The 12,455-nt window shown below is 44.2% G+C and overlaps 1 protein-coding gene across 2 annotated transcripts in view; it reads left to right on the top strand.

The window, feature by feature from the left end:
* The window catches only part of slc9a6a (solute carrier family 9 member A6a), a 103,251-nt gene that overhangs the window by 19,020 nt on the left and 71,776 nt on the right, over positions 1-12,455 (top strand). Inside the window, exons 1-5 of one of the 2 annotated variants that reach the window (XM_041196203.1) lie at positions 941-1,009; positions 1,097-1,296; positions 1,838-1,915; positions 2,222-2,298; positions 5,367-5,479. In XM_041196203.1, the coding sequence (XP_041052137.1) occupies positions 1,285-1,296; positions 1,838-1,915; positions 2,222-2,298; positions 5,367-5,479 (280 nt within the window). In that variant the 5' untranslated portion in view covers positions 941-1,009; positions 1,097-1,284. Of the gene's footprint in view, positions 1-940; positions 1,010-1,096; positions 1,297-1,837; positions 1,916-2,221; positions 2,299-5,366; positions 5,480-12,455 lie in introns of those variants that run through there. The other variant, XM_041196204.1, reaches the window with a different exon arrangement.

Here is a 12,455-nt window from a genome sequence, read left to right as displayed (position 1 = left end):
CAGTGCTGTTAGGGAGGGAGTTCCAGGATGTAGACCCAGTGATAGTGAAGGAACAGCGATATATTTCCAGACCTGCTGAGTTTTTCCAGGTAATTCTGTTTTTGTTTTGGATTTCCAGCATCCGCAGTTTTTTTGTTTTTATCTCTGTGTTTAATTGACTGCCACTGCTCTTCAAGAAATGCCTACCTCCCTGAAGAAGTTCTGTTCTTTTCTGCGACAAGATTTCCGTTCCTCTCTTTTGCCTTGCTCACCTTCATTGCTTTCCATTTCCCTCCTGGTGTTTGACAAGGTGTTTACTAAAACCCGCTTTCACTGCTTGTTTGTCCCTACAACCACACCCCCCCCTCCACTTCTCTCTCGCTCTCTCTCTTCGCCACCCCCACACACCTTAAACCAGCTTATATTTCAACTCTTTCTTGGACTCGAACTCAAGTTCTGTCGAAGGGTCATGAGGACTCGAAACGTCAACTCTTTTCTTCTCCGCCGATGCTGCCAGACCTGCTGAGTTTTTCCAGGTAATTCTGTTTTTGTTTTGTGATATATTTCCAAGTCAGGATGGTGAGTGACTTGGTGGTGTTCCCATCTATCAGCTGCCCTTGTCCTTCTAGATGGTAGCAGACATGGGTTTGGAAGGTGCTGCCTAAGGAGCCTTGGTGAGTTCCTGCAGTGCATCTTGTAGATAGTACACACTGCTGCTACTGTGCATCGGTGGTGGAGGGAGTGAATGTTTGTGGGTGTGGTGCCAATCAAGTGGGGCTGCATTGTCCTGGACGGTGTCAAGCTTCTTGAGTGTTGATAGAGCTGCACTCATCCAGGCAAGGGGAGTATTCCATCACACTTCTGTTTTGTGCCTTGTAGATGATGGAGTTGGCCTCATCCAGAAAAGGCTCAGAATGTCGGAGCGAATGAGGGCACGTGGAGGGGTAAAGAGTGCTGGGATGTGGATCTTGTGCTCAGTGTTTAAAGTAGAATGTCTGAATTTTCCAATGACAGGAATGAGCTGGAGGCTGTAAGTAGGGGTGCTTTGCTGATAAATTAAGAGGTGAGGAGGATTTTAGAAATTCACTGGCTCTAACATCTCTATCTATTGTTTTAGGGCTGCTGGTGGGAGTTGTTCTCCGATATGGGATCCACGTTCCCACAGATGTCAATAACGTGACCCTGAGCTGTGAGCTGGAGGATAGCCCCGCCACCTTATTAATTAATGTCAGTGGGAAGATTTATGAATACACGTTGAAAAATGAAATAAATCCTAAGGATATTAATAATGTGCAAGATAATGAGATGCTGCAAAAGGTAAAATCAATTCCTGATTCAACTCACTGATAGGTGGAGAATCCATGGGTCGTGGGTGAGGGCTAGAGTTGGGTGAGGGAAGGGGTGAGAGGGTGAGTGTGTGGCGGAGTTGGGGAGAAGAGGAGGAATGGAATATGGATGGGTGTCTGGTAGAGTGAGGGATGGGGTGAGTGTGAAGAGATGGAGGAATAGAGGTGGGAGGGAGTGGAATTGGGGAGAATGGGAAGGAGATGGGGAGAGGGGATAGTGGGGTTGAAAAAAGGGTGTGGGAGCAGGGCAGTGTGCAGTGGGGGGAGTGGCAGTGTTTGATTGGGAGGAAGGGGTGGGACAGGGGAAGTGGAGGGAGTGAGGGGGTTGGATGGCGGAGTGGAGAGGGTGGCGAAAGGGGATGGAAGACAATGGATGGGTGGGGAGAGTGGAGTGGGTGATGAAAGGGGTGGGGGGTAATGAAGAGGCTGAGGAGTGGGGAGTAAGACCTCAGGTTTGCCCCCCCCCAAACTAGATTTTGACTCTGTGCCATTCCTCCTGCTCCACTTTACAGGTGACCTTTGACCCTGAGGTGTTCTTTAACATCTTGCTGCCACCCATTATATTTTATGCAGGTTACAGTCTGAAACGGGTGAGTCAAATTATTTTAATTCTGATATTCATCAGTGCAGCTGATGTACTTTTCTATAATTTAGTTAAATATACATTAGAATAATTTTCTGCACAAACAGTAAGATTCAGTTTCGGTTCAAATGTCTCTGCTCTGTGTGTAGAAAGTGCCTGTTCAGAATGTTCGCATCTACATTGTTGGTTGGATTCGAGATATTTTATTATTGATTATGATATTTCTGGAGGCCGATCCCAAAGTTTAAATTCCTGCCCCCGGAGATTTGTTTGGATTCTGTGTTGGGAAATTTATAACTTTTTGTGTTTCCAGCGGCATTTCTTCCGGAATTTAGGCTCCATTTTAGCCTACGCTTTCATTGGGACCGTCATTTCCTGCATTGTCATTGGGTGAGTACTAACCAATCACGTTGTTGATTCTGGTCATCAATAAACTGAGACAAAAGTTTCCTCTACCTGTTCATTGTGAGACAGTTTAGAGTTTAACTGAGGTTCGGAGCACTGGTAAACTTGTTGACCAGTGGAGGGTAGGGATTACACACCACCTGTGGGTTAAGGGCCTGTGGGTTAATCATTACACAAAATTGCTGGATTCATTTCCGTTTCACTTCCAACGTAGCATCCAATCATTTCATTAAATGTATCAAAAAATAAAGAACTTATATTTGCACGGACCTTTTACAATAATCACAGAAAGTCAGCACCGAATTGGGAAGGCACATGGAATGCTGGCCTTTATTGCATATGGATGGGGGGGGCGGAGTTTAAAATTGAGGATGTCCAAAAACCCATTTAACTGTAGCAAGACTTCCTTATTCTTATACTCCAGTCTCCTTTCAATACAGGCCAACATGCCATTTGTGTTTTGGTGAGCCCACATCTGGAATACTATGCGCAGTTTTGGTCTCCACATTTAAGAAAGGATAGACTTGCATTGGAGGTGATACAGCGAAGGTTCACTGGATTGGTCCCTGGGATGTGGGGGTTATCCTATGAGAGACTGAGTAAATTGGGTCTATATTCTCTGGAGTTCAGAAGAATGAGAGGTGATCTCTTTGAAAGCTACCAAATTCTGAACGGTATTGACAGGGTAGATGCTGAGAGATTGTTTCTGCTGCTCAGGGAATCTAAAACTCAGGGGCACAGCTTCAGGATAAGAGGTTGGGGGAGGGTTTTTTATTTGTGAATGGGACTTGGGCATTGCTGGCTGGGCCAGCATTTATTGCCCATCCCTAGTTGCCCTTGAGAAGGTGGTGGTGAGCTGCCTTCTTGAACCGCTGCAGTCCATGTGGTGTAGGTACACCCACAGTGCTGTTAGGGAGGGAGTTCCAGGATCTTGACCCAACGACAGTGAAGGAACGGCAATATATTTCCAAGTCAGGATGGTGAGTGACTTGGAGGGGAACTTCCAGGTGGTGGTGTTCCCATGTGTCTGCTGCCCTTAATTTTCTAGATGGTAGTGGTTGTGGGTTTGGAAGGTGCTGCCAAAGGAGTTTTGGTGAATTCCTGCAGGGCATCTTGTAGATGGTACACACTGCTGTTACTGTGCGTCGGTGGTGGAGGGAGTGAATGTTTGTGGATGTGGTGTCAATCAAGCGGGCTGCTTTGTCCAGGATGGTGTTGAGCTTCTTGTGTTGTGGGAGCTGTACTCATCCAGGCAAGTGGGAAGTATTCCATCACACTCCTGACTTGTGCTTTGTAGATGGTGGGCAGGATTTGGGGAGTCAGGAGGTGAGTTACTTGCTGCAGGATTCCTAGCATCTGACCTGCTCTTGTAGCCACAGTATTTATATAGCTAGTCCAGTTCAGTTTCTGGTTAATGGTAACCCCCAGGATGTTGATAGTGGGAGATTCAGTGATAGTAATGCCACTGAACATCAAGGGGTGATAGTTAGATTCTCTGTTGTTGGAGATGGTCATTGCCTGACACTTGTGAGGCACGAATGTTACTTGCCACTTGTCAGTCCAAACCTGAATATTGTCCAGGTCTTGCTGCATTTGGACATGGACTGCTTCAGTATCTGAGGAGTCGCGAATGGTGCTGAACATTTGTGCAATCATCAGTGAACATCCCCACTTCTGACCTTATGATGAAAGGAAGGTCATTGATGAAGCAGCTGAAGATGGTTGTGTCTAGGACACTACCCTGAGGAACTCCTGCAGAGATGTCCTGGAGCTGAGATGACTGACCTCCAACAACCACAACCATCTTCCTTTGTGCTGGGTATGACTCTAACCAGATGAGTATTTTCCCCGATTCCCATTGACTCCAGTTTTGCTAGGGCTCCTTGATGTCACACTTGGTCAAATGCTGCCTTGATGTCAAGGGCAGTCACTCTCACCTCACCTCAGGAGTTCACCTCTTTTGTCCATGTTTGAACCAAGGCTGTAATGAGATCAGGAGCTGAGTGGCCCTGGCAGAACCCAAACTGGGCATCAGTGAGCAGGTTATTGCTAAGCAAGTGCTGCTTGATAGCACTGTTGATGACCCCTTCCATTACTTTACTGATGATTGAGAGTTGACTGATGGGGTGGTAATTGGCCATGTTGGATTTGTCCTGCTTTTTGTGTACAGGACATACCTGGACAATTTTCTACATAGCCAGGTAGATGCCAGTGTTGTAGCTGCACTGGAACAGCTTGGCTAGGGGCCCAGCAAGTTCTGGAGCACAAGTCTGCACTATTGCCGGAACATTGTCAGGGCTCGTAGCCTTTTGCTGTATCTTGTGCTTCAGCCATTTCTTGGTATCACTTGGAGTGAATCAAATTGGCTGAAGACTGGCATCTGTGATGCTGGGAACCTCCGGAGGAGGCTGAGATGGATCATCCACTTGGCACTTCTGACTAAAGATTGTTGCAAGTGCTTCAGCCTTATCTTTTGCACTGATGTGCTGGGCTCCTCCATCATTGAGGATGGGGATATTTGTGGCGCCTCCTCCTCCAGTGGGTTGTTTAATTGTCCACCGCCATTTACAATTGGATGTGGCAGGACTGCAGAGCTTAGATCTGATCTGTTGGTTGTGGGATCGCTTAACCCTGTCTATCACTTGCTGCTTATGCTGTTTGACATGCAAGTAGTCCTGTGTTAAAGCTTTACCAGGCTGACACCTCATTTTTAGGTATGCTTGCTGCTGCTCCTGGTATGCCCCCTACACTCTTCTTTCAACCAGGGTTGACCCCCTGGCTTGGTGGTAATGGTAGAGTGGGGGATATGCCTGGCCATGAGGTTACAGATTGTGGTTGTATACACGTGCTGAATTGGAATCTGTTGTAAGGGTGAATGTGTGGGTAATGAGATAGCTGCAGCTGATTTTCAGGCATGAGATGCCAGTGACGGACTGTGTACGAGGGGAGTGCGGACCCCAGGATTCCTGGTGCTGCTTACCAGAAACTGACATAAATAAAACTGTCCAATCACTGCCCAGAATGAATTCTCAGCTCCTTCTCTCTTTCAATAGGTTGATTATGTACGGCTGTGTCAAGCTGATGGCTCTGATTGGTCAACTGAGCGGGGACTTTTATTTCACAGACTGCCTGCTCTTTGGGGCTTTTATTTCTGCAACTGACCCAGGTACGTGAAACTGGACAATCAGCAGGTGGGGGCTTCACACTGGAGCCAGGATAGTTGGGGGAGGGGGAGAAGGGATAGAGGGGTTAAGGAAAGCATTAAACTTAAGGTAAAAGCATATAACTCCACGAAGATGAGTGGCAGGACAGGTGATTGGACAGAATATAAAGAATGGCAGAGAATGACTGAATGGTTAATCAGGATAAAGAAATTAGAGTATGAGAGGAAGCTAGCTAGAAATGTAAAAACAGATAACAAGAGTTTCTACAGGTACTTAAAAAGGAAAAGAGTAAGTAACGTGAGTGTTGGTCCTCTAGAGAGTGACAGTAGGGAGTTAATAGTCGATAATAAGGAAATGGCGGAAGAAATGAACAAATATTTTGCTTCTGTGTTCACTATAGAGGATGCAAAACACATTCCAGTAATAGCAGCAAATCAGGTGGTGAACGGGAGAAAGGAACTTGGTGAAATTGAAATCTCTGGGGAAATGGTACTGTGCAAATTGATGGAGCTGCTGGTTGGCAAGTCTCCGGGTTCTGATGGACTACATCCTAGGGTCTTAAAAGAGGTGGCAAATGAGGTAGTCGATGCACTGGTGTTAATTTTCCCAAATTCGCTAGATTCTGGAAAGGTTCCATCAGATTGGAAAGTAGCAAATGTAATCCCTCTATTCAAGAAGGGAGAGAAGCAGAAAACAGGAAACTATAGGCCAGTTAGCTTGTTGTCTGTCGTGGGTAAGTTATTAGAATCGATCATAAAGGAGGTTATAGCTGGGCACTTAGAAGAGCTCAAGACAATAGGGAAGAGTCAGTATAGTTTTGTGGAAGGAAAATCATGTTTAACCAATTGGAGTCTTTTGAAGGAGTAGCATGTGCGGTGGATAAAGGGGAGCCTGGAGACGTGCTGTACCTGGATTTCCAGAAGACATTTGATAAGGTGTCACATCAAAGATTATTACAGAAAATAAAAGCCCATGGTGTAGGGGGTACCACATTAGCCTGGATAGAAGATTGGCTGGCTAGAAAGAAGCAGAGAGTATGCATAAATGGGTCTTTTTCTGATTGACAGGATGTGATGAGTGGAGTCCCACAGGGGTCTGTGCAGGGGCTTCAACTTTTTACGATTTACTTCAATGACTTAGCTGAGGGGAGTGAAGACATGGGAGCTAAACTTGCAGATGAGACAAAGATAGGTAGGAAAGTATGTTGTGAAGAGGACATGAGGTTGCAGATGGATATGGATAGGTTGAGTGAGTGGGCAAAGATCTGGCAAATGGAATTTAATGTGGGAAAATGTGAAGTTGTTCACTTTGGCAGGAAGAATAAAAAAGGTAGAGTATTACTTAAATGGAGAAGGGCTGCATAATTCTGAGGTGCAGAGGGATCTAGGTGTTCTAGTACATGAGTCACAAAAAGTTAGTATGCAGGTACAGCAAGTAATTAAGAAGGCTAATGGAATGCTATCCTTTATTATGAGAGGAATTGAACATAAAAGTAAGGATATCATGCTTCAGTTATACAGGGCATTGGTGAGACTGCACCTCAAACGATGCGCAGTTTTGGTCTCTTTATTTAAGGAAGGATGTAAATGTGTTGGAGGCGGTTCAGAGGAGATTTACTAGATTGATATCTGGAATGAGTGGGTTGTCTTATGAGGAAGATTTGGACAGACTGGGCTTGTTTCCACTGGAGTTTAGAAGAGTGAGGGGTGATTTGATTAAAGTTTACAAGATCCTGAACGGCCTTGACAAGGTGGATGTAGAAAGGATGTTTCCTCTTGTGGGTGAGTCCAGAACTAGGGGGTATTGTTTTAAAATTAGGGGGTGCCTTTTTAGGACAGAGATGAGGAGAAATTTTTTCTCTGAGGGTTGTGTGACTTTGGAACTCTCTGCCTCAGAAGGTGGTGGAGACGGGGTCATTGAATATTTTTAAGGCAGAGGTAGATAGATTCTTGTTAGGCAAGGGAACCAAAGGTTATCGGGGTTAGAGGGGAAAGTGGAAATCGAAACACAAACAGATCAGCCAGTAACTTATTGAATGGCGGAGCAGGCTCGAGGGGCCGAATGGTCCACTGCTGTTCTTATTACTTATGTTCTCATGTTCTAGAAGGGAAGCAGTGGAGGGAGTTAGAGAGGGAGGGGAGGAGTGGGGTGAGGGGGAGAGGGAGGGCAGGAGTCAGGGGAGAGAGAAGGAGGGGGGGAGTGGGGTGAGGGAGAGGGGATTAGTGGGGGTAAGGAGAGAGGGAGGGGAGGAGTGGGTGGAGGGAGAGAGGGAGGGGAGGAGTGGGCAGATGGAGAGAGGGAGGGGAGGTGTGGGGGGAGAGAGAGACGTAAGGGAGTAGTGGGGGAGGGAGAGAAGGAGGGGAGAAGTGGGGGAGGGAGAGAAGGAGGGGAGGAGTGGGGGAGGGAGAGAGGGAGGGGAGGAGTGGGGGAGGGAGAGAGGGAGGGGAGGAGTGGGGGAGGGAGAGAGGGAGGGGAGGAGTGGGGGAGGGAGAGAGGGAGGGGAGGAGTGGGGGAGGGAGAGAGGGAGGGGAGGAGTGGGGGGAGGGAGGAGTGGGAAAAAGGGAGGGGGGAGTGGGGGGAGGGGGAGGGAGAGAGGGAGGAAAGGAATGGGGGAGGGGAGGAATGGGGGAGTAAGAAGTAACAAGGGACTTTTACTTATGAAACATTTATAAGTTGTAAACAAGGGAATATTATTCAGTTTTATTTGACCCGAAAGTGGAAGCAACAGGAAAACATGAAAGATTTTTATATTTTGTAAAAGTTGGTTTCAAAGAGGTGCTTAGAACAATGAAGTGTAAGATGAAAGAGCTGAGTTACGTGTCTGTGTCGGGGAGATGTCCAGCTCTGTGCTGTGAGTAGGTGTGAAAGTTATGAATTTGAAGCAACCGTTGGGTTTTCAAGCCTTTGTCTTCGGGAAGTGGCCTGTTTCTGAACCTCACTTTTGGGTTTCCACAGCAGAGTGGAAGAGAGTGAGAAGCTGTGGTAACCTTTATAACCACAGGTTTTGCCTTGGGTAATATTGGTTAAGAGGAGGGGAGGAGTGGGCAGAGAGAGAAATCACTAAGTGGTTTTGGAGGGGGGAGCATGTTTTAATTGTGTAATTTTAATCTTATGTGCTTAAGTTTTTTTTTCCTCCTTGTTAATAAATCTTTTAATTTTAAAATCCTAAAAGTGTTACTAAGGTTCTGGGATCAGTCGTTTTCTCTTCATTTTCAAAAGCCTGAACTTGAATAAGAATTGGAACCGAAAAGAGAAGGAAAAGAGAAATTAAAACACTTGAAAAAGAAAACAACAGCTTAAAAGAAATAAACATTTTTAAAAAGCTTGCACGGGTTAAAGAGGAGCAGGAAAAAGGAAAAGATAGCAAGAGATAGAAATGCAAAAGCTGAACTTGAACTTCAGAGGGAGAGAGAGGTTAGCGAGAGGAAAGAGATAGAGAGCTTCAGAGAGAGAGAAAGACGCCAGACAGTATGAATTGTTGAAATTGAAGCTTAGAATAAAGGAGGAAAGGAGATAGTAATTCTGATGGTGACTTTATCCCTTTGAGGAATTTGATTTAACGAAAAATCTTCAATAGTGCCCAAATTTAGAGAGGATGGAGTTGAAAGATATTTTGCCCCATTTGAAAAGATAATTATGAAATTGAACTGGGCAAGAAATGCTTGGACCATAATGTTACAGAATGTTTTGTCAGGTATAGCAATGAATGTGTGTGCAAGCTTATCAGAGGAACAGCCTGCAGACTATGAGATACTGAAGAAGGCGATATTAAATGCTTATGAGCTTTCCCAAAGTTCAGGACTATAAGGAAGAGATGTAATCAGACTTTTGTAGAGTTGGCAAGAGAAACTGAAACACTCCGGGATCAATAGTTTAGGTGTTATGATGTGGCAGGTGATGTGTGCTGGGTGGACCAAATCCACAAGGGAAACTTGGCCACGCTATCACAATGGTTTCACAGTTTGTATTTATTACGAAAAGATTTGTACACTGAATTCTGAAGTAATGAGTCCACTAAGACCTTTAGCGATTCTAAAAAATTAAATTAAAATATTCATTAACAAAAGAAAAGATTTCAAGCACATACATAAGACTACAATTACTTAACACTATAACAACTCCTAAAATTCCTAATTAACCTGACACCCAGTTACGCACCCCCTTTAAGGCTACAGTCCAAAATAGATTTTAAATTTAAAAAGCAAGTTAGTACAATACCCACTTGACAGTGGAATTCCAAAACACTTGTCTCCAACTTCAGTAACTGGACAAAGCAGACTTTTGTAAAAATAGCTGGAGGCTTCCGGAAGGCTGTTTCACAGAAACCTGTTAGATTTTACATGGCCCCCCAATATAGCTTTTCATTCTCCTTTATATATGTTTCTCTCTCTTTAATCTGTAAATTCCATTGTTCCATATATCTTTGGAAATGTACTTTTCCCATAATATAAAAACTTCCATGTTGCCAATATTGTCAGTAACCTTTGGGAAAAATAAACACACTGCTTGGCCTTGCTAATCTGGCTAGTTGTAAACTTCCTAACGTCCCTTTGAAATCCAAACAGCCCCTTCACTTGGCTCCAATGTAATTAAATCACAGACAGAACCATCTACCCTCACACCCCTAAACCTACTTTACAACAAACCAGAAAAATATTGAGAAAATTATTATGCTTTCATAACATAGGGCATTGCGATTATACAAGACTTTTGAAAATGTAAAGAAATTATGATTATGGAGGAATTTAGAAATAGTATTCCAGTAACTATCAAAGCCCATTTAGTTGAAGAACAAAGTGAAAAGATCAGAGAAGCTGCTGTTTTAGCTGATACTTATGATCTTTCACACAGTTGAGTCTAAGAAAAGGGTCATATGTGAATCAGCAAGGAAATTGGAGATATAGAAAAGCTAGTGATGGTAAAAATGTCAGTAAAAAAGAGCAAAATGAAGGACCCCAGCCTATTAAAAGATGGGAAGGTGGAAGGCAGAGGTGAAGGGGAGAAGGTGGAATGTTAGTTACCATCGTGACAAGCCTGGATATACAAGATCAAATTGTTGGAGGTTAAACGGGAGACCGATTGCAGTGATAGGAACTGAGAAGAGTTCTGTAAGTAAAAGTGCTGTGGCTCTGAGACCCAAGTGCAAGACAAACCAGTAAAACTTGTACAGGTGAAAAAGGAAGAGTCAGTATTAGCCAGAGAGGTGGGAATGTATTCACAACCTACCCAAGGAAGTTCTGAACAGCAAGTTACAGAGATGTTCAAAGATATTATATGTGAAAGGAAAGTATATCCTTGTGTTCCAGGAAAAGTAGGAAAAACTGTCAAAATCCTAAGGGCTACAGGTACCAGTCAATCATTAATGTTATGGGACAGTGCCATCTGCTGTCCAGAAGGGTTATTGCAGGAGAAAGTGTTAATTATTGAAATCACAGAAGGGTTCAGGTCTGCTTCATTATATAAAATGAAGTTTAAAAAGTGATTTGAAAACAGGAAAGGTTATGTTTGGGGTAGTAGAGAAATTGCCCATTGCAAGGTCATAGAGTTATACAGCACAGAAACAGACCCTTCAGCCCATCGTGTCCGTGCCGGCCGTCAAGCCCCCATCTATTCTAATCCCATTTTCCAGCACTTGGCCCATAGCCCTGTATGCTATGGCCTTTCAAATACTCATCTAAATACTTCTTAAATGTTGTGAGGGTTCCTGCTTCTACCACCCCCTTAGACAGTGTGTTCTGGATTACAACCACCTCTGGGTGAAAAAGTTTTTCCTCAAATCTCCTCTAAACCTCCTGCCCCTTACCTTAAATCTATACCCCCTGGTTAATTACACCTCCACTAAGGGGAAAAGTTTCTTCCTATCCACCCTATCTATGCCCCTCATAATTGTGCATACCTCTATCAGGTCCCCGCTCAGCCTTCTCTACTCTAAGGAAAATAACCCCAGCCTATCCAGTCTCTCTTCACAGCTGAAACGCTCCAGCCCAGGCAACACCCTCTGCACCCTCTTCAGTACAGGGGTTCAGTTTATTCTAGGAAATGATATAGCTGTTTCGCAAATATTGACTATGCCTAATGTGGTAGAGGAACCTGTTCAGGTACAATCAACAGAGGGTTTACAGAAAAAGCATCCTGGATTGTTTCCAGACTATGTGGTGCCGAGATCACAGGCACACAAACTTAAACAGGAAAAGGAAGAATCCAAAAGACAGGGAGGATGCTGAACCTCAGTTTGCTGGATCCATCTTTGAAAAGATTACTCAGGAAGAGAAGATTAGAGAGAATGAGGCTGAGGTGCTTAGTTCATTGAAGTTAGTGGAGTTACAGCAGAAGGACCCAGAATTAAAACAATTACATCAGACAGCTTATCCTGAAACTAAGGCAAGAATACTTTCCGAAGTGTTATTACCTTAAAGACAATGTGTTAATGCAGGAGTGGAGACTGCCTCATGTTCCAGTAGGTGAATAGTGGGCGATAGTGTATCAAGTAGTGACATCATCTGTGTACGAGAATGGAATTTTGAGAGTGGCTCATGAAATCCCAATGGCTGGACATTTGGGAACTAGGAAAACTCAAGCTAAGATACAAAAACATTTTAATTGGCCTGGACTACATAAAGATATAGTCAAATTCTGTCAAACATGTCACACATGTCAGGTGATAGGAAAACCTCAAGCAGTAATTAAACTGGCACCTTTAATTCCAATTCCAGTATTTGAAGAACCTTTTAACAGGGTCCTGATTGACTGAAGGGCCCCTCCCTAAGACTAAAAGTGGAAATCAGTGTTTACCGACAATCATGGGTGTGTCCATGAGATTTCCAGAAGCAATACCTTTAAGGAAAATCACAGCAAAGGTGATTATAGAGGAGTTAACCAAATTCTTTACAAGATATGGATTACCAACAGAAATACAATCTGCTGAGGGTTCAAATTTCATGTCACAGCTGTTTAAAGAAGTAATGAACATCCCAGGAA

The sequence above is a fragment of the Carcharodon carcharias genome, chromosome 9 (genome assembly GCF_017639515.1).
Source record: "Carcharodon carcharias isolate sCarCar2 chromosome 9, sCarCar2.pri, whole genome shotgun sequence".
NCBI classification, from domain to species: Eukaryota; Metazoa; Chordata; class Chondrichthyes; order Lamniformes; family Lamnidae; genus Carcharodon; species Carcharodon carcharias.
Note: the sequence above shows the minus strand (reverse complement) of the source record. Positions and strands in the feature narration are given on the sequence as shown.